General features: G+C 39.8%; 1 protein-coding gene across 1 annotated transcript in view; it reads left to right on the top strand.

Annotated features, from left to right (window-relative positions):
- Positions 1–14,505, top strand: part of SLC22A15 (solute carrier family 22 member 15) — a 30,412-nt gene extending 15,907 nt beyond the window's left edge. The window contains exons 4-12 of the mRNA XM_026050325.1: positions 974–1,138; positions 1,659–1,788; positions 3,569–3,784; positions 5,055–5,195; positions 6,008–6,093; positions 7,280–7,400; positions 8,375–8,447; positions 11,022–11,210; positions 14,070–14,505. Coding sequence (XP_025906110.1) covers positions 974–1,138; positions 1,659–1,788; positions 3,569–3,784; positions 5,055–5,195; positions 6,008–6,093; positions 7,280–7,400; positions 8,375–8,447; positions 11,022–11,210; positions 14,070–14,156 — 1,208 coding nt within the window. The 3' untranslated portion in view covers positions 14,157–14,505. The remainder of the gene's footprint in view (positions 1–973; positions 1,139–1,658; positions 1,789–3,568; positions 3,785–5,054; positions 5,196–6,007; positions 6,094–7,279; positions 7,401–8,374; positions 8,448–11,021; positions 11,211–14,069) is intronic.
- The last annotated feature ends 8,155 nt before the right edge of the window (positions 14,506–22,660 follow it).

Below are 22,660 nucleotides of genomic sequence, written 5' to 3' on the forward strand. Positions count from 1 at the left end.
GGTGTCTCGTCTCTGACGATCCATGGCAAGAGCCCAGTTTCTGGAGAGAGCTTCATACATAGCAGTGAATCATCTGCTCTGTTTTTGGTGGTTCTTCTTCCATATACCAAAGGAACATAAGGACAAGTGGTTAATATTTGTCTATTTGAATGAGCATCTGAATGTTATCTGAATAATTATTTTATCTGAATAATTATTTTAGATTTAGTAACCTTATCACAAGGTCTTACACCATAAAGTTGAGTTCATTTGATGGTAGTCATGCACGTAGTATCTTTGCAGACTACAGTTACTATTTATACTAATTTATTAGCATGTATGACTTGTTTGCTGTACCTTTTACTCCTGTCTACATGATATATTTTTATGTAGTTGGAAGCCTCAGTGTGTTTTGTTGTTGATAAGATTTATTGATATCTTCAGACTTAAAACTTCCTGGAGCTTCATGTTTTCTGTATATCTGCCTATCTGTAAAGCTGATTCGTTACTCAGTGAGTGTGCACTTGCAATTAAAAGAAATAAGCAAATTACTCTGAATAACTTCTTCATTCAGAGCAAATAAAGGGCAGCCTTTATGCAGTGCTGATGAGCTGTGTGCTACCCCATGATGGGCTGCTTTCCAAGAATGAGGGGAAATGTTTAGTCTCTGACTTCTGTATGGGGACAAATATCAAACCATTTTAACTAAAGACGTGGTAGTTTAGAGGATGTGAAAAATTGCCTGCCATGAAGTGAATGCAGGAGTTTACCACTGTAAATCATGTACCAGCAGTCACTCATTTTGTGTTCTCTTCTTTTATGGCATAGCCTTGGGGTACATTTCTACCCAAATCTGTGGTAAGCAGCAGCATTCTATAGTTCAATGAGATTACTTAAGACAGATGTCACTGAGCATCAAGTGAAATCACTGATGAATGCTTCTGTTTTTCTTCGGATACTCTTCTGATCTGAACCCTTATGCCTTGTTCTCCAGGTTTCGCCCTTGACATCCTGTTTGCCATTGCCAATGGATTCTCGCCCTCCTATGAATTCTTTGCCATCACTCGCTTTTTGGTAGGAGTGATGAATGGTGGGATGTCACTAGTGGCCTTTGTACTACTGAATGAGTGTGTGGGTACTGCCTACTGGGCATTAGCAGGTGAGTTTGAGTCACAGTGTTTATTGCCAGATTTTAGAGATTTCTGCCTTTTGTAGTACTTGTAGTACACCAAAGCTTAATATAACATTTGCAAATTTAAATGTGCTCCCTGGAGCATATGTGTGACCACAGTCTTTGAGCCCTACTCTGTTTAATATGAACCTTAGACAAGCACAGCAACTGGCTTGAGGCCTTCAGATTTCTGCATCACTCACACGGGCAAATGTACTTCAGTTGAAGCAAATCCACTGGGCCTGTTACACAGATAAATACCTGTCAGTGGTTCATGATGGTTGAGCTCTGTCTATCAGCATTTGGGACTCTGCAGAACAGACCTTGTTTAGTGCTTGCATGCAAAATTATGTATTTGGTCTGATAGCTATTATTTTTCCTCTGTTACTGAGTGGATTTTTGTTAAAGAAATTGTATTTTGTGTCTGATCCTGTATATTGAGAGCTAGCAGTGTTGCTTGGAGGAGTGATAATGTTTGATTGTTTTGTTTGTTCCCATGATGTATTAGGATCCATTGGCGGCTTATTCTTTGCTGTGGGAATCGCCCAGTATGCTCTGTTAGGTTACTTCATTCGGTCCTGGAGGACTCTGGCTGTTGTGGTTAACCTGGAAGGAACCGTAGTCTTCCTCCTCTCTCTGTAAGTTATTTATTAAACTGGACTTCCTCAGGAAAGATGTGAAATATGAGAGAAAATCCAACTAGGTCAAGGACTTTCTCTAGGATAATCTGATGTGATGTAACTAAAGTATTTCTTTTAACCTCCACTGCATATTCTGTTCTTTTTTTAAATAGCAGTGCTGCATTATCTGAAAACGTAAGTAAATGTTCTGTTGTATGTGCATTATTCCTGTAGACCTACCTGTTGTGTGATAGTCCTATTCTTCAGCTGGCGTGTGTAGATGCTCCAAGCTGTTGTCTGCTGTATATCTGCAACAACAAACTATGGATGCATGTTGAATGATATGGAAGCATTTTGGTGATTTTTGTGTTAACATGATGTTTCTCTACTAAGCTCCCAGCTTACACAGAAAGAACAGCATCAACAGTGTACATACAGTCTTAAAGGTGATGTGCAAAAGGAACATGGACAGCTCCCTTTATTATCTGAACTTAGTGCTTGGGAAGGAATAGGATGCAAAGTTTGTTTATTTAGGAGTGGGGTTTTTGTGCTTGTGGGTTTTTGCAATGAATGGTGTGTGATGTGATTCTTCCTTTGTCATAAACTTGTAGCTGAAACTTCCTTAGAGCAAACTTCCCAGTAACTGAGAGAGAAGGAAAAAAAAAAAAAAAGAAAAAGAAAAAAAAAAAGGACTCTAGTTAGTGTTTAAACTTGAGAACTTGAGACTTTTTTCCCTTCCAACATCTATTTAACTTCAGTAACTAACTAACTTCCAGAGTAGAGCAGAGATCTTTGTTAAAAAGTCAACATACCCTTCCAGAAGCCATCCAAACTCAGGCCTGCCAGCCAAGGAGAGATCTCAGAGCATGCTTACTTGGTGAAAGCAGAGTTGATGTTTCTGAAATTTTAAAACTGAAGTGGTGTTTGGGAGAGGAAAAAAAAAATTAAAAAGGCTCTAAACTTTCAGATTATGGTATGATTTTTTTTTTTAATGTTTTATGCACAGAACTTAAAAGCTGTCCTCAGAGACCCATCTTATTGTTGGTAACAATTTTTAAATCCAAATTTCACACTGCCCTCCCTCTCTGCCTTGCTTGAAAGTACTTGAAAAGAAAATGTTACTGGATTTTTTTTTTTAGTTGAAAAAGATGTTCCTTGCTAATTTGTGGGGGTTTTTTTTGTTTTGTTTTGTTTTAATAAGCACTGATCACTTCAAATTTAAAAGAATGCCCCTTCTGGGCAGAGACAAAAATCTTAGCTTCTGTCAAAAGCCTGAAGTATAAGATAGTTCTGGGCTTTTGAAAACAGTAGAAGATGATTTGTTTTGCAGGCAGTGTTGGAGGGATAGACCTTTCAAATGAACTTTGCGCGTGGAAACAAGATTGTGGCCTTTGTGCAGCTGCTGCCTTGCTGTCTGTGGGCAGGAGCTCAGAACAGTACTTGAACATGAGGATGATGAGACTAGTTGTTGTTATAAAAGCCCCCTTTGTTCACTTTTAGTAGTGTGGTGGCTCTTTACATTCCTCTAAGAGTGTTGGTAATGTTGTAACTAACTTGAGCAATATTCAGCAGAATAATATAATGGGTATATACGTACAAGCTAAATATAAATCTAGACAAAGTATACTGTAAAAATGCTCATAATTTCTTCATAAGTGAATTGTAAACCCAAAATGCTGTTTGAAAAATACTGTTATGCAGGAAGATATTTCAGCCTTGTTTTCATAGGCAAGTCCAGCCTTGCAGAAGAGAAGGGCCCTAAAGTGCTCTGCATTGTGTGCATGTGTGTGTGTTTCAGATTCATTCCAGAGTCCCCCCGTTGGCTGTATTCACAAGGTCGGCTGAGCGAAGCAGAAGATGCGCTCTACCTCATTGCGAAGAGGAACCGTAAGCAGAAGTGCACTTTTTCCTTAAAACTTCCAGGAGAGAGGAGCCCCGGAGAGGCCGGCAGCTTCTTGGATCTCTTCCGCTACAGAATTCTCTTGGGACGCACTTTGATCATGATGTTCATCTGGTACTTGAAATACTTCGTAGGCCCCTGCTGGGTTGCTTTTGCTTCTTAAAATCTGTGAGAAAGTGTTGCTGAGAATCAACTCTTGCATGTCATACAGTCACAATCTTTGTTAGGGACACTGTGCATAAAAAAAATATCTTTGTTTTATAAAAACTCTTTAGTGCATTGCTAACCTGAAGGCATTTTTACAAAGTAGTCCTGAAATATTTTGTCTTCGCATTTCTGCTGTGCTTTTCCATCCTCAATATAGTTAAGAACTACCTCTTCTCTGATCCTTGCAGGCTGCTGAGATTAGTCATGCTGCCTAGGCTTTGGCCCAGGGTTATGTGTCAATGCTTCCAGGCACCTCAATTAGTCATTCAGTAATATATATAAGGAAGGCATTAGTAAGTGGGTGGCCTAAAACATCTTAATGAGTGTGTGCATTTTCTTAAAAGTGCTTCCGAGTGCTGCTATATTATAGAGGAGGGCTGTATAATGCTTCCTAAACTCAGTATCTAGAATATAACTCTCCAAAAGTGTCCATTTTGTTTTGGGTAGCTAAGTTAACTCCGAGCTCTTTTGCTGCCACTTTAAAATAAGCTTAATGGATAACATGGTCTGTGAGTCTGCTGGCAGTGCTCTTCGCATGTTTGGGAAAGAGGTCTTCATAGAGAAGAAGAAGAAGAAGAAGAAAAAAAAAAAAGAAGGGAAAAAAAAGGGGGAAAAAATTCATTTTGTCATCAGACCACATGCAACTATATTTCTGCTGTTTTTCCAAATGCTTAGTGCAAAATAATGTTGTTTGTTTTCTTTCTCAAATAAGAATTCACGAGTTACAAAAAAGTGAAAAACAGTTGGAGAATTAATAAAAACTGGACAACAGTAGAAAAATTGAAGGCAGGAGTCATCTAACAAGTTTGAAAAAGTGGCTACACATAGTTGGGCAAGAATGGGCAAAAGAGAAATTGCATATTTGTCCTTTGTTTTATCAGGCTTCACAAGTCAAATCATGCATTCATGATCGTACTGTAACTTTCTATTGAGATATATATACATCTAAAGTGTAATCTTATGTTTAACTGAGTAAAAACCCAGGAATTGGCTTTATGTTGAGAAAATGGTTTCTTTCCATGGAAAGCAGTACATATTTGTGTAGAAGCTTTTTTAGATTTATCTTCTGAAATACTAAATATAATTTATACTACATTGTGCCAAACCAGTGCCTTATTTGTCAGGTAAAGCTGCTGCTTTGGTTTTACTACTCTATTTTCTCTTCCGTCTCTTACAGGTTTGTGTGCAGCTTGGTATACTACGGCCTTACCCTGAACGCAGGTGACTTAGGTGGAAGTATTTATGCCAATTTAGCCCTCTCAGGGTTGATAGAAATTCCAGCATACCCAATCTGTATTTACTTGATTAATCAAAAATGGTGAGTATGTAATTACACTAACCCCTTCAGAGTGGGTTTTGTTTTCATTTTTTCCTCGCGATAAATTCCCTGCATATCAGCTCTCCTGGCTTATTTCCATTGTTTGCAGCTCTCTGCTTTAGTTTAACTAGTTCATTATGTCGTCCTGGGGAAATGCATTTCTATGTGAAAGTGCCAGTTACAGATTCTTGTATCACATACTTTCTTATTCCAACTAGTTCATTTATCATTCCCTAATAATCCAAGTTAGACTCAGAAGATGAGGCTGATTCCTAAAGATCAATCACGCTTAGTCGTGCTGACTCCGTATTAACACAAGATGGCATTCTTCCCACCTCTCTTTTGTAACACTCGCTGTTAAGTCAAATCTGCTGCTACTAAACTCGAATGGGACTGCTTTGTGTTGTCCAGTAATAGCTCCAGCATGCTTTACTAGGTGAGCAGAACTGCTCATTTAGATATTTAGTCTTTTATTGAGTCAGGGAACTCTTGTCTCTCACTTTAATGCAATTCACTTCCTTGTTTCTCCTCTGCATGTCCTCTGACCAATTTTACACACAGGCACAAAAAGCAGAAGGCAAGTCAAAATTCTAGTGATTGTCAGCTACTACAGGAAGCTTTCATAGTGCTGATTTTAAGAGAGGAATAGAAGTTTAAAAAAATATATGGAAGAAAGAAAGTCTTTGTGGGAGTTGGAATTTGGCACCTTTCAATTGCAAATAATAAGACTACAAAGATCTAGATGTCTGAAATCTGCAGATGCAGTGTAGACTAAAACTCTTAGGTGTGTGTTATCCATTCTTGTTCATCAGGTTTGGTCGAAAGCGAACTTTGAGTACATTTCTGTTCCTGGGAGGCCTGGCTTGTCTTATTGTCATGTTTCTTCCTGAAAAGAAAGGTAAATATTTCCTTTTGTTTCTGAAATGGGTGAGAAGTTGTAAATATATCATCCTACGCTCTTAAGAGTTTGTTGCTTGGCTTATGCACATGAGTGTCTCCACTTTGAAGCCAGAGAATTTAGGACAAAGAATAAGCAGTTGTCCTAAGAGCTTAAAGGAAGCTATTGAAAAAGTTTTGGATTTTTACCACTTGACTTCATATTGTACCCTATATTTTGATCAAATCAGTCACTCCTTTCCAGTGTCTGAATCTTGCTTAATCCCAAAGAATGATATTGCTTGGGATATCTCTCTCACCCATCAGTCTTGTGTATCTCTAGGTAAAAGTAGTGTCAGAAGACTTCAAGAACTAAATCCTTGGGCAGGTTTCCCCGTTCTCACTGCTCTATGGAGTTCAAGAAGTTTGTAGTTACGTTTTGTAGCTACATCATTCTACATGGCCACATCATTCAGAGAGCATTTTAGAAATTTCCTGAATCAAGGAGTCTTTAAGAAATACTAAAACATGTTTTTTTTTTTTTTTTCCCAAAGACATGTTGATGTTCACTTCTTGTTTTTAGATGTTTAAAAATACAGATACAGTGAATCTCTTTGACTTTGAAAGCAAAACTCACAAATGAATCTCAGTAATATTTGAACATGTGTAACATCTTTTTATAAGGAACAAAAATGCTTTAAACAGCTTCTCTCTTCTACCTTGAGTGCTAGTTCAGTACTGTAATCTTTGGGTCTGTCCAGCTGTTTAATCTAGCCTTTCACTGTTGGATTTTATTTAACGGAATGCAAACAATTCACTAGCAATTAGGCTACTGACAGTCTGCCTTTAGTTTGAAATACTTTCTTGATTACATTTCACAGTGTGATTTATGGAGAATTTTCTTCTTTGTACAAATTAAATCATGTGAATAAAGAGTACATCCCTAAATACAGAATATGAATTTTGTTGGGTGACTTCTGACATTGCTGTCTCAAAGAAGCCTCTTTGGATTCTCCGAGTTTCTGAGAGTTCTCCTGAAAGTACAGATCTTCTGTGACAAATGCTGTTTTCAATAGAAATATGCTGGGCTGTTCTTCATAACAAGTTCTTCAGTAGGTTTGTTATCACTCCATACTGTTGTGTGCTTGAAGTACTTATTGAGACCTATTTCTGTATGGTCTTTACAAGGGTCCCATTTTCTCTGTCAGACGCAGGAGTGTTTGCCGTGGTGAATAGTCGCTCTCTGTCTTTGCTGGGAAAGCTGACAATCAGTGCTGCATTTAACATTGTTTACATCTACACGTCGGAGCTTTATCCCACAGTGATCAGGTAATGGCAGTTAGTCTTCATGTTTCTGGTTCCTCTGTGTGATCCCACTTTCTGTGTCTTTTAATATTAACTACATGCATTGCTTTGAGGTTTTCACTTAAATATCGTGGTTGCATGGAGACTCTTACATTATTAAGCTGCTTCTGTTGTCTTCTCCCTTCTTATGCCTCTCTCAAATTTACATGATTCTCTTCAGAATAATTGTCTTCCATGTGAAGCAGTAAAATAGTTTTTTTTGTGTGGTTGGTATGCACACAGCCATCTCTCCAGTGATGAGGATGAGAATGATATTAAAATTAATTTGAGTGACATCTCTAACTTTCTAAATGCTTTATAAGATGGACGACTCTGTTAGACATTCATGCTCATATAACTACCAACACTGAAGACGACCAGTCAGTGAGCTTTGTAAAAGTAACTTGATGCTTCATAAGCACATATGAGCAAGGGAGTAAGGATTTGTTGGCTAGAGACAGAACTGCTCCATGCTTGTGGTGACAGAGTAGACAAAAGCATCTTTTATGCAGGTGTAAAAATTGCAGGTGCAATATTTCCTGGATGCTTTTCCTGGGTATGACCAGGAATATACAGCAATGAAGGTGTGTTATAGTGCGTTTAATGGTTTAGCAAATATGCTGATAAATACAACTGGGGTAAGGGAAGTCACCTTCCTTTTAGATATGGGTGAGATGCTTTGACTGGAATCATGATTTTTGTCTTTTTCTGTGTATACATGTGCTAGAATTATGATCACACTCAGGACTTGCGCTTCTGTAAGCGCAGAGTGTGGGGATTATTCCTGTACTGGATTACTTTTAGTTGCACATCCCTTTTCTTTGCCAGGTAATGAGGTCAGAGACATAACTGATGTTTTCCTTGTTGATAGATTTTTTTCTTTTTTTCTTAAAAAAAAAAAAAGTCCTTATTCCTCTTATGTGAATGCAATTAATTAATGGCTGTCATTTTCTTCTTAGGAACGTTGGAATGGGTGCCTGTTCCATGTTTTCCCGTGTTGGTGGAATCATTGCTCCTTTCGTCCCTTCATTGGTTTGTCTGAACTTCTCGCTGCTTTATTTATATTTTTGTTCTGTGTGTCTCATGTATCAGAGAACTGCAGAGGTGGGGACAAATTATGTATTTAATCTAAGGTCTATTATTACTTGACAGTATTGTGGTAGGCCAACAGCATTGAGATGGAATCTGTGTAATCGGACAGGATTGCCATCACTTAGTTCAGAAGATACTTTAGCCCTATGAAAATGTGAGCACTTAGCCTTTGCACTTCAGCAGTGTTGTCAGTTAAAGATACCAAGATGGTGATTCCAATTTTAAAACCTAAGTGACCAATAGTAAAAGAAAGAAAGAGAAAATATTTGGGAGACTTGATGCCTCAGATGATAAAGCACAAAGGTTCAAAACTGTTATTTCTGAGAAGGCAGGGTCAGCTTCTGTTGCTGTCACTACCTTAACTACATGTGGATTATAATTATCAGCAAAGCATTGAATCTTTGAGTTAAGATAATGCTTTAGAGACCTGAGATACCCTCAAGGCTTCTGAGCAAAACTTCAGCAGCCTTTCAAGGCAGAGAACCAAATATGGGGATGAAGCAAAACCATAAAATTATTTCCCCCCTGTATTTATAGGCAGGTGTGTACGCAGGTAAAATAAAGGCCCAGTTTCAAATTGCTTATGTAAACCAGGTGAGAATTCCTATAAAGTGACAGAGATTTTATCTGGAATACTTTTCTGGGACATCTTCCATTTTATTACTGCGGGCAGAGAGCAGGTAATTGTGTGGGGCCTTTTAGTCTGTAGCATGAAAGGTGGCGTAGGTAAGAGCACCTCTCAGGCTACTCTAACAGAGTGAAGGCTAGTGTAAAGGCAAGAATCTATATTGCATGGTCTCCAGTGGGGATTTGGAACTGCAGGAGATGTGAATCATTAGCCTTGGAGCATTGTGTCTGAGGAGGTCTCATGAAAATGTTTGTTTGTTTATTTCTTTATTTTAAAGAACATTTACGTGAAGAAAAAAAAAATAGTTGTTTCTAAATAGCTGTTTCTGTGTTTTAGAATTTCTTCAACTATTTTAATGTGTTTTCAGTTACTTTGTCTGGGGGCTTATAGAAAGGGTGAGAATGGAGAAATTAATTCCTAGTAAGATATGAAATGCTGCTTTTACATTTTATCTCAGCCCATTATTGTTTTCCTGATTTAGAATTGCTTTTTATTATATAAACTGAAAAAAAGCTAATGCTAGAGGCATCTTTAAGAAAGGTCACAATGTAGATCCATGGAGTTAGAGGCTAATCAGCTCAAACTCTGCCTCTGGAAAGGTCGTTGGAGACAAGCACTTGGAGTTCATTTCTAAGCATGTGAAGGTCAAGAAGATAATCAGGAACAGTAAGGAAGGATAGTTCTTGCTCTTGCTATGGATATCAGCTTGATACCCAGCCATGTCGTCACTGAAAGCAGCATGGATAAAGTGGAGAGGAGGGAAGCCTTTTGTAAGGTTTTAGATGCTGTGTCATAAACTGATACAGGATGAATGAAAGAATTAGTAGATGAGTGTTGAACACTGTATGCATGAGCAGGCTGAAAAGGGTAGTAACAAAGCCTCTGAGTTTGTTTGGTGGCTGTTAACAAGTGAATGATGAGACAGAATGCGTGATCTGCACATTTGCTAATGAGACAAAATAAGGAAATTTGACATCCTGTGAATAGCAAAGCTTAAATAATGACAGGCCTTCCACTCCATGAAGGTGAAAAAGAAGTACAGGCTTCTTATGGTGTGTAATCCATAGTCAATACAGGGTGGTAACCAACTGGTTGAGTAATGTCTATGCCGGAATGAACCGGGGGGCTGTGGTGGATGGTAAGTCCAACTTTGCACTGAGCTAGATTTGGAAACACATGGTGCACATATCAACTTCTCTCCCAGTTGCACTAGGATGTGGAAAGGCTGTGGAGGTTCTGATGGAGGGCAACCGAGATGGTTGTGGACCTAAAGCACAAGATGTAGGAGAGCTTGAGCAAGCAGCGCTCTTTTGGTCTGAGATGCACTCTTTTCAGCAGCAGAAAATAGTTCTACAAGGATTAATGCCCTCAAGTTGTGGCTTGGGGGTTGCAGGCTCTCTCTAGGCCTGCTGCGAGCAGAAGGTTAGCCTAGATGACCTTCAGAGATCCCTTCCTAACAACATGGCTGATTCTGTGCTCTCTTTCCCTTTCATACAGGCAAAATGTGTGGGAGGTTTTTTGTCCTTTTTTTTTGTTGGTGTTGTTGTTTTCTGTCTTTTTTTTTGTTTTGTCTTTTTTTGTCTTTTTTATTTATTTTTTTAATCAGAAGGATTTGAGTGCATAAATCTCATGCATTTCTTTTAAAATCCATCTCAAAATCTATGTCTCTATAAGTATCAATAAGATCAAATTGGTAAGATCAGTAAGAAGTAGTAAGTTGTATTATAAACACAAAGATTTTGAGAATATAACAGTTCCTTTCTTGAAATACACATTTTTTTTTAATCACAGTTGCCAGGTAGAATGGCTATGAAGGTTAAATGCTTGAGTAAACACCAGGAACTGTAAGGGTCAACCTCTGTTTAACCATTTGCTCTTGTTTCCAGAAATCTGTGCAGTGGTCTCTGCCGTACATTGTGTTTGGAGCGACTGGTCTTCTGTCTGGGCTTTTCAGCTTGTTATTGCCAGAGACATTAAACAGCCCTTTGTTAGAAACCATTTCAGACCTGCAGGTATGCTCATACTGGAGACTGGGTGACGAAGCCATGTCCTTGCAAGCACTGGATGGCTCCCAGGTATGTTCATTTTTCTTCCTTGTACTTCTCCAGTGTACTGGAGAAGCACATTCACCTGTCATCTTATATATGCCACTGACTCAACTAGATTAGGACAGTGATTCTTGGCCTGTGGATGATAGGCCCCAAGGAGTTACACAGGATAGCTTAGTAATCTTACCATTGCATCTGAAATGTTCTCTAGAAATGCAGGCTGGAGCATAGCTGAGCCAATTCATCCCTTCAACGACAAAAACTTATGATCCTTTGTCCTTTGGAATAAAGGACACGGATGTCACTGCATCTTTCATCTCTAAGCTGGATTGCTGCAGCATGCTTCATGCCAAGCTGACCACTGAAGTTTCTGAGAAGTGTTAGGTTAAAAAGAACAGAAGTCTGTTTGAGAGGGGCTGGTTAAGGGCAGCACGTTGTGTTTCTACTCAGTTCTGCCCTGGCTGTTCTGTAGAATTTCTAAATGGGTTAGAGCTAGATTAACCTCTGAATCTGTCTCACTGCTTATTCCGGAAAATAAGATTATTCCAAAATGTGGAACTATGAAACCCCTGGGGATAAGCAGTTATCTGTGGAGTTTTTTTCATTATTGTTGTTTTGTGAATGGAATGAGTATAGGGAAAAAAAGTAGCTCTGAAGTTGGAAATGGATGTTTAAATCTAGATAAGGGCTTAATATTAAATCCTGGTTCCTAAATTCTAGATGTGAAAGGAATGATAAAGATTGAATAAGTGGTCAATACACTTGGAAGGGCCAGTCTTAATGAAAACAGATGTTATCTATCCCATTAGACTGAGTTGAGACAGGAGCCCTTTAAGTTTCTAGTAAAACAGTTTAAGATTCACAGGTAATTCTAGATATATTTTTCACAGAAATCAGAGGCAGAATGAAATTTATTTCTAGAATTGGAGCAGTTGTTTCCTTTCAAAGGAACAAAGATGTTGCCTTGTTTACCAAATTTAGCTGTAATAATTCTTGACAAGACAGCACAGTTCAGTGACAAAAGCTTCTGTTAAGAAAGCCTGAAAGAGGCAGCCCTTTAACTGTTAATTTTTTACTTTTATCTACTTTACATGCACATTTTATAAAGCATTTTTAACCATACGGGGTCATGTGCTGGGACATCACATGCTTGCTCGCTACAGAAATCTACCATACACACTTAAAACAAGTTTACACCTGCTGTTATTTACATGATTACGTTGTTATTACAACTTAACCTTGCAGATGGCTTACTGACCAGCAACAATTCTAGCAAACACTGCAGATTTTTTGACTGAGGGGAAGAAAAATCACATTTTATTTTCATTTCTAATCAAATAAGGTCAGTACAGCCCTTTGGGGTAACCAGTATTGTCTGCGTATCAATATTCACACAACTCGGTTCACTGATGTCAAACAGACTTCTCAGGTTCAAATCTTCCCTGCCTGAATTTCTGCAGGCTTTTAAAAAATCCTAGCCTCAACATGATCCCCCAAAGAAACAAAAAATTGAGAATGCTCCTCAGGAACCTTCTCCCTTAGATGGATTCAAATGATTGAAACCAAATGAAACAGAAAGAGCCAGTTTGGAGCCCGCAGTGATAGTGTAACTTCAGTGAAGTTACATCTGGAATGTCTGTGACACTAGGGATTTATTTTAAAGCTACCAACAAAGAACGCATGGAGAAAATGGAAAGCTGTTAAACATTAACCCTACTTGACAAGGCCGTGGAGATGTCTTGTGGAGCTGCCATAAGTAGGTTGTAAAATTTATTTGGCATACCCTGAATTCCCCTGTGGAATCCCTTGTCCTTTTGTACCACCTTCAGGATAGCATGTGCTCTGCTTGCCCAGAACGGGGGTTTTGTCCCTGTTAACATACATGAATGTGATGCTCAAATTGGACAGCATCCAGCAATAGCCTGACTCTCCTTGAATAATTTTAGGAATTCAGAGAAAAAAAATGTAACATGATTCCCTTTATATCTTCTGACAGTTCTTAGTGCTCAAACTGTTTGAAATTCCTTTGCAGTTAACACATTGCTGTAACAAAATTCCTCTGAAGACAGATCAAAAGCTACAGATTTTGCTTGCATAGTTCTGTCAGTCAGGAATACGATTTCCATTTTTTTTCTTTCCCTTTCACTCCTCACATATAACGAGAAAGCCAGAGGTCTTAAGGTGGATGTAGACATACTGGAAAAAAATCCTAGAACTAGACGCAGTTTAGATTAGCAAAATAATCCATGCATTTCTTGGATAGCTAGTCAATGGACAAATACTACAGTGGCCAAAAGAAATGACTGAGCTGCAAGAGTTGGCTCTTGGTTATGCGTATCATATAAATTATGTTAAAAGGATTGTCTGGGGTAAAATATGCCTATAATAGGAAGTTTGCAGTCTGAACATATGACCTAGTATTTTTTTCCCCATTCTGTAACACTTTTAGCTAGTATTGCAGAGGGATCTTTTAAAATGCAACATCTCCATGCTACACTTGCTAACATAATTTAGGATGGAAAAGCTTTTTCCTGATGAAGTAATCTATATGTTCAACACATTTATTCCTGTAGATCATTGGGAAATAGATATAAATTGTTAAAAGTGAGGAAGGAGATGGCTGGAACCATCCTCGCCGTGTCTGTCCTGCGTGTATTCTCGCTAGTGTGCTGATGAAGGGCACAGAGTCCATTCAGTAGAAGCCAATCTCTTTCCAAGAGATTCTGTAGAACTAAGGACACAAAAGTTTAAGATTCACAAAAGTCTCTTTTTTTGCTGTTTTAATAAAGTGATTTGATCTATTTTTTTTTATAGTCATGCTTGCATATTGTTTTGACATTCATTGGTGACTTCTCTGTTAACCAATGTCTTTGTTTGTCTTTCTAGTTGGGAGACAAAGATAGTTCTGCAGGCAGTGGAAGCGAAGATGAGGAGTTTTACGATGCTGATGAAGAAACCCATATGATCAAGTAATGGAAAGAAGAAATGATGATCTACTTGATGCCTTTTCTTACTTGTCCAGTCAGTCCAGCTGTAAGACAAAGAGTACTGGGGACCACTTGTTCAGGGGACATAATTGGACAAGTGCCTATGTCTTTCCTACCCTAGGAAAGGGCTTTGAGTACTGTTCAGGTTCATTACACCAGTGATGGTCTCCATGCTGTTCAAATTCTTGTGGTTCAGAGTGACAATGTGCAGCCTGCGTTTGAGGCCAGATGAGATGGCAAGGGAGGGATAATGTGTTTCAAAAACCTACAAAGTTATTCAGCATTTGGGCAGATCATCAATGCACACACTTGCATTTTCTTTTCAAGGTGGTTTATTTTGAGTCAGCATAAATAGCTAAACCTGAAAACATCCCGTTTGTTTGTTTGTTTGTTTGTTTGTTTTGTAAAACAACATTGGTCACAGTGCACTGTGCACTACTCCAGTGGGAACAAATTCCTGAAGCTGTACATTGAAATGGTTTCAGGCGGTTGGGTAGGGAAGAGGCAAACAGTGAACATAAGGTATCTCCTTCTGCACTTGGAGAGACTGTCTAAAGTTACTGGGTCCAGCTGCCTAGTCATGAGATGTGCACAGAGTTGTAATGCTGCCAAGGGGGCTATGGGAAAGACCAGCCTTACAATCTGTAGACATACAGGGCATTGCTGATTTCTTTTTCTTTCCTTTCACTAAGCATTTCTTTTCTGGCTGCCTTATGTGCGGGTTTGCCATGTGTTCCTACATCTCAAAATTGCTGCTGCGTAGTTCAGCTTATGGTACCTTTCCCTTGCTTTGCCATGAGTTTTGAAGCTGGGCAATGTCTTTGTCTTTGCAGTGTAATGAAACTCTTAGAAGAAATAGCTTTGCAAGTGGAACACAAGTGAGGTGTTTGTCGCATCCCATGTAATGAGGTGTGTGCTAGAATATTTGGCTCATATTTCTGTAGACAAGCTGTGTCATTATTTCTGGAAGAAACTTGACACTGACATGGTATGAAGAATTAGGTTGCTGCTACATTTTGGGGGTTATTGCCAGGACGCTGCTACTATTTATTTTAACTTATTGTGTGTAGATAGTTCTTAAAACTATTTGAGACAGCATTTATTTAGTTACTTGAGCTTGCTAAGGAAGAAAATTTTATTCTCCTGTTCACACTGAACTTCTTATAAATGCTTCATTAGAGGAACATGAAATCCTGAAATATATAACATAAGCATATGAAATATGGCCAGCTACAAAGATGAGGCCTTTTTATAAGGATCAAGCTTTTCTTGTTTATACTCTTCTTCATCATTTAACCTGTGCTATTTATTAAGTTTGGTTTCCATAAAATACTTGTAGCTTTTGTGCTTGGAGTTCCAAGTATAGTGATACAGAGTGCCTGCAAGTACATTGTCAGAGTTGGTGGACATTTTTGTGTATATTAGCTTAAACCTGGGTTAAATTAAAAATACAATAAAGAAACAGAAGTGAAGTCTGCTCCATTTATTCCACTTAAATAGGGAAGCTCCTTTACTCTGAAAGGAAACGAGAGTAAACATTTTCTGAAGCGTACAGCAAGCAGCTTGAACTTTGTTCCCCTGGAATCTGTAGCACTGAGCTGAGCACAGTGCAACAACTGTTTAGAGCAGAGAGCAGCCCAGAGACTTCCGATTTTAGCGCGCAGCAGCCCTGCTGGACGGAGCTTGATCTGGGCATTGGGGGTGAGCAAAGCAGGGACCTTCCTTCCCTTTGCTGTTATGCAGAAGTTCTTCAGCTGGACAGTGCCCTGCCACTGTGGGTCTCATTATCGGCTTCCTGAAAAGCCCGAGTCAGAAGAGCAGGAAACACCTGATTTTCACACTATATATATGCAGCCTGGGTAGGTCCAGCACAGTAAGTCCGGGCTGAGATGCTGCTGAGGAGCTGAGGCTGCTTCAGCACTACATATGTCACTGTGCGTGGCCTACTGTAAGACTAAGACTGGGAGAGAGCCGCTGTCCTTGCCCTCGTTGAGCGAAGCGCGGCCCCAGAATCCCAAGGCTTGTTGCCCGGGTGCTTTGTGCACTAAACAGCCTGTGCTCCCTGCACCGGGCTGCCCCAAGGACATCACCAGAGGGAAACACCTTCCCTGGGCTCCTTTGGCTTGGCAGAAGTCATTCCTTTTGGGACAGCTTATTTGGGATTGTGTTGGAGATGGAGCTTCTGCACAAGCCTGACTAGCTGTCTCTTACCAAGAGACAGCTCGTACGTGTTTGGGATCGTGTCCCTGGGAGAGCCCACCTGCGGTGCATGGATACAGGTAGGAGTCCAGGCAAAGGTAGTGACGGGTGGTGACAAGTCGTGTGAGACGACATGAAGGAGAAATAGCCAAGGGGCTGCAAAAGAATAGTGGATTCAAAGAAGTGAGTAGCAGCAAGGGTAAGTGAACGCAGAGGACACAAGCTCTTAGGGAGAGAAGCGCTTCATGCTGTTTGTGTCATCTTGAAGCTCCTCCTTTCAGAGCTAGCAAGGGTTCCAGAATATCCTGTCACGGGCACAGGTTTCATCATTCCTTTTTTAATGCCAAGGTTGTGCCAGCACTGCTGCTTTAATGATGAAACTTTGTCTTTTGATCAAGATAAAATAGACATGACACTTCTCAGTTCTCTTCTGGACTCATCTTTTTTACGAACTGTTTTATGATTAAAATTATTAAAATTTCTAAACCATCTGATGAAGAGAACTGCATAACTAGGCATCACTTAATTTACCAACTTCATTCTGGAAAAAGGTAGGAAGATTTCAAGTATTTGATACATAGAAGCCTCATAGAAGGATTTTGCTACCTGGCTGTTTGTTTTGGTAGGTTGAAGAGTGGTTTGGTAGGTTGTGGAGTGGTTTGACATGTTATATATTTTTTTAAAACCACTCCCCTTAAACAAGCAAAGATGATCAGCTTGTAAGGCCTGGGCAAGTGCTGCATTTCAGGGATTCCCTGAATGATCCTTCACATAGCACAAAATGAGAATCTCTGCATCAAAGCAGAGCTGCAGGTCAATTGGTGTTTAGGTCAGGGTGCCAAATGACAAACACAGCTTCTCTCCAGTGACACTGAGTCAAGAGGGAGCAGATTTTTGCTAGATGCCACCTCTGGTGTTATGGTACAGGCTGTAAAGATTGCGGTGGCATGTGGATCTGCTTGCAGTGTGCCACTGTGGCAGGGCTACAGGCGTAACTGCACTGAAATTAGTGATCTCTCCATCTATCCCTGGCAGAACCATGAAGAACGTGGCTATTTTCCTCTAAGGGTGTCAAAGCAGTCTGCAAAACATCACTACTGTTTCCTCAAGTGTGCTAAGGAGGAAGAGGGTGGAAGGAAGGCACAGAGATGCTCGCTTGTCCTAGAGCATGTTAATGAAAAGGCCTGGGCTATGGCTCTTGTTCCAAATTTTCTTTTTTTTTCCTCGTGATTTCATAATGTGGGTTTGGTTAATGTTTTAATTGTTTCAGCTGAAGGGATGGTATATAGTCTGTAGCCTTTTCCGTGCCTGCTTGAGCTTTCTTGATCGTGCTGTTTGGCACAGCTGAATCTAGGCATTCTTGCACGCCAGTTGCCAGCCTGGCAGTAAGTATGTCAGAAAAGCACATGAGAATCACTGCCCTTTGGTGGAACTTAGGCTGGCCTGGCAGGCATGCACCTGTGACAGAAATATCTGTCTCCCCCTCTTCTCCAACCAGGATATTGTGGGGTGAAGCTGGATTTTGAGTCTCGTATATCTTAATGCAGGGCATGTTTAGTGGAGGAAGGATTCCCATATGAAGAATTTTCTGTAGTAGATCTAATGGTACAAACCAGAAGGTGAAGAAATTGATAGGAGTATTTCATGTTAAATAGCTGAATGCCTTGTCCAGTGTATTGCAGCCTTCAAATTATTCAGGAAATGGCTTCTTAAAGTCTAACAGAGCTGTATAAATATATCTTAACTGTTTCAATTTACTGAATTTATTTATACTTTATTTATAATTTTAGTACTGAAGGCTTCTTCTATCATCTGAAAAAGCTCCTGTATTGCCTAATAGGAAGCAGATTTTTCTGCTCTAATTTATTTGAAGTGCCTGTATCTTAAAAGGCCTTTTAAATGTTTTAAGTGTCCTCAATCAGCTTGATATGAGTCTGTGTATAAAATAACACCACAGTATTAGATGACGTAAGTGCCAAAGAGAGTTTTTGCTGGAATACAACAGTCCCAACTAGTTCTAGGTGTGTTCACTTGGAATTCTTCCGTGTGACCTGCTGAAACTGGTATTTGCAAGCATCTGTGTGAAGCTTTAGGGGACAGAGTTATCTTCATTTGCTGGTTTTTCGGTGCCCTGTGCACTTCAGTAGCTCCTGTTTCTGAACCTTTTTTTTAAATTATTTTTTAAACCTTTTTTAAAAAACTTTTTTACTATCTTAAAAAAACAGTAACAAACCAAAAAAATTAAGAATGCAGAATTTAGGATTTATGAAGACTGCACTATGTGGCCATGTAGAGGAATCTGTAGAGCCCAACTTGCACATGTTTAAGCTCACGTTCAAAAGCTGATAAAACTGCATATTGGAATTTTAGTTCATTTGCTGGCCTTAAAAAGAAGAGACTGCTGCTGATCAGGGAACTTTGTAGAATTCATCAAATTCATATGAAAGTCATAGTGGGCTTGAAATTTTGCTATCTGATGAAATATCCCATTATGACAAAAAACTAAGAGCCAGTCAGTGCTGCCACGGGCTGCTTGTTTCCCAGCACACAGCCCAGTCTGAAATGTGTCGTGGGAGTTGGTTGCCCTCAGAGTTTATATCCTCTCGATATAATCCAATGAGGATTAATCCAATGAGGATTGTAATCCTCACTGCCAAGCGTGCACGCAGTAAAGTGGAACCAGAGAGCGTCACAGTCCTCCCCTAATGGCAAACTTAAAGAATGCGTCACCTTGAACCAACTAAGTGTCCATCCCAGTATGCAGAAGGTTTGGGGAGGTCTCTAGCATGCGCTAGAAGTTACTGCTTCCCTGAAAAGGGCTGAGCCGCTCACCCTGCACCCGCTTTGTCAGGAAGCGGGCAAGGAGTGGGGCAGCACGGGGAGCTACTGAATGCTGAACTAGGTTTGTCAAAGGGCGCAAATGGCTCTTGCCCAGTGAGGGCGAAACAAAAGTATCCATCTCAGCTTTTGAATCCACTAGACTTTGATCGAATAATATGTTTTAAAGGTCTGGAAATTTCACTGGGAGACAGGCAGACAGTTTCAGATTTTAGTAGGGGAAAAAATCAGAACTGATTTAAAAGCGAGTGTTGTAGTATAGAGCAAAAAAAAAAGTGGTGATTCTTAATAAAACAGTCTGTTGGGAACACTGAGATTTCTAGCTTGTCCTTTAAGTGGTTGATTTTGAATATTTAATCCTCCCTGCCACCTAAAGTCTAAATCATTTTTTCTTCTTTCTGTTCTTGTGACTTCTATACCAATCTTAACATAGTCATTGCAAATACATAAATATATTTTTTCGAGTTTTATTGCACTGCCTTTCTTTTCTCAGTCTAATAATACTTAATTAAAATACAATTTTCCCCCTCAAACTTACCTCTTTCTGTTTTTTTAACTTTATTTGTATTTAATTTATTTTAGGAAACTACATAATTTTTTTTTTTTTGTATTGCAATCCATGACTTCAATGAAAAGATGACTTGTGTCTTCTAAAGCGTTTTCTTAGAGGTCTTTTAAATTTAGTTAAAAGGCTTGTGCGTCAGGAATGAAGTCTCTTCTGTGTATCCCTGTTTGGCTTTAGAAAGGCCCAAAACTAGCCTCAGCTGAGGTTGTGACTGCACAGGACTGACAGAACAGGACTTGGTGCTGAACCCCCTCTCTGGGTTTCGGTTGTGATGAGCAAATGAAACTTGTAGGGATATAAGAAGCTGATGCTCATAGCCAAGTTCTGCATTTGGTCTGCTCCTGGTGACTGGCGAATCCCTCTCCTGGCCTATCTGGCCTTCCCAGGTGACCTTATGCAGCAGGTATGAGGCCCTGGAACTCCAGGGCTTCAGGGCACTGGGGAGATGGGTTGAGGGAGCAGAAGGGCAGGCGCTGTTCTCCCGGTCTGCCCTCAGCACCAGGGGAGGATGCTGAGAGGAACAGGAATAACCCCGTTCAACACATGGCTAAGAGGCTGGTGTCTTCAGTTGAATGTGGGGAGGTTTGACCAGTCTATACAGCAGCGGGCCTCCTGGAGACCCCCTGAACCCGGCGCTGGTGAGGCCGCACCTCGAATCCTGTGTTCGGTTTTGGGCCCCTCGCTACAGGAAGGACATGGAGGTGCTGGAGCGTGTCCAAAGGACAGCGAAGCTGGTGCAGGGGCTGGAGCAGAGACCGTCCCAGGAGCAGCTGAGGGAGCTGCGGTTACTTAGTCTGGAGGAGGCTCCAGGGAGACCTTATTGCTCTCTACAACTGCCTGGAAGGAGGTTGCAGTGAAGCGAGGGTCGGTCTCTTCTCCGGACAAGATAGGACAAGAGGCAATGGCCTCACCTTGCATCAGGGGAGGTTCAGGTTAGACAATAGGAAGAATTTCTCCATGGAAAGAGTGGTGAAGCAGTGGAACAGGCTGCCCAGGAAAGTGGTGGAGTCACCGTCCCTGGCAGTGCTCAAGAAACGTGTAGATGAGGCACTTGGGGACATGGCTTAGCAGGCCTGGTAATGGTGAGTTTATGGTTACACTCGATGATCTTGAAGGTCTTTTCCAACCATAATGATTCTATATTTGTATTCCCATGGATTTCAGAGGACAGTATTTAGGTCTCTTCATTCTCTCTGCTCAACTTTTCATTATCACGACAGGAAATATTTGTATAGTCTCTACATCTTATAGACTTGAAGAATTATATCTCCTCATGTCAATGTTTGATTCGAACCAATGACCAAAAGTCCTTGTCAGCTGCGAGGTGAGCAATGGGAACGAGGAAATCGGGGCAGCTGATTTTTGTTTGTGGCAGTGAATCCAATTGTGCATAGATGGGGTACGTTTGGGTGTGTATTCCAATATTTAATTTGGATTATTTGAATACTGAGTGTTTCGAGCTTTCCACAAGGACTGACAAATTTCAGAAGTGGATTTTTTCCTTCTCCTTTATTTGTTGTTTTGTTGTTTCACCTTCTTAATGCACAGTTGTTAGGTCACAGCTGTACTACATAAATGTCTGTGCTTTGGGAATTTTAGAGAATTCACTACCAAAATCAGCATAAGCTTTTTTTTTTTTTTTTTTTTTTTTTTAAATAGTGGTAATATTCATATATTCTGTCAGTGGCTTTTTTTTCCTTAACTATTGATGAGGGGCGATACTAAAAAATGTAGAAATATTTGGAAAAATTACTTGCCTATTCTTTTCTTTTTTATGTACTTCATAAGCATGATACTTTGCAATAGTTGTTGTACCTCACTGGAGGTATACAAGGTAATTATCAGAATCAGGTAATTATCAGAAGTAATTCAGTGATATTTTATGTATTTAACATTTTCAGGTGGTGATGGTAAGCCCAGGTGAATGTCAGGGTGAATATAGTCAAAAATTAATGTGGTTGGTCTTTACATTCTGGGAAGCACTCCTAATTTCTAAATTATTTTTGAATATTTAAAGTACTTTCTTTTAAGATTTTTGTAGATAATGTTGTACGTTGGTAAGCCAACTTTTAGGTGATTTGTAACAGCTCTGGTACTGCCACTGCCTCATACTGTTCATATAATGTCTTTGTAACTTATTTTGTGCCTTTTCTTCCCCTGACACAAAAACCTTCAATAAAAACAAGCTCTTCTGGAACACTGCAAACCTATTTTTTTGTACTGATTTTACTTAACTGACCCTCTTTTGTTTTGTTTTCTGGAGGGGAGTGAAGCTAACTCCTAATAGAATAGATATTTATAACTAGCTCTGCAGAAGAAAATTGACAAGGTGGAAAGCAGGTCATTTCGGAGCGGTGGTGCTACAAAGCGCCTGGGAAACTGGGACTGTCACTACCAATCAATATATTCCACCATATCTATCACAAATCATTTCTAACAAAAAAAAATGGAGCCAGTGGAATGTGAGAATCAATTTACTACCAGCTTCCGTTGCGGTGCTTGACATTGAAAGACTGGAAACACTTGGGGGGTTTAACCTAGCAAAATGTCGCTGGCGTTGCTGTTAACACGTGTGCTAAGGGAATAGCCTAAAACTATTGGTGCTTCAGGACCCCCTTCTCTGTGGTGAAATGCAAAAGCAGAGCAATATAGGCCCTGTCCTCAATGGTTCTGTCCAAACGTATTGGCAAGAAATTGAAAGAATTTGAATATTTGCTTTCATTAACTGAAGTAGGGTGATATAAGTAGCTTGATTATATCTCCTGTCCTCTGTCCAGTGACAAAATACTGTCTGAATCTGAATAAATGTGGCTGTGGGGAATGGGAACCAGTGCTCTGTTTTAATTGAGGAGTAACAGGACTTTTCATACTTTGGCATTTTCATCAAG

This window comes from Nothoprocta perdicaria, unplaced genomic scaffold (assembly GCF_003342845.1).
Source record: "Nothoprocta perdicaria isolate Ctin4 unplaced genomic scaffold, notPer1 scaffold_68, whole genome shotgun sequence".
Classification (NCBI taxonomy): domain Eukaryota; kingdom Metazoa; phylum Chordata; class Aves; order Tinamiformes; family Tinamidae; genus Nothoprocta; species Nothoprocta perdicaria.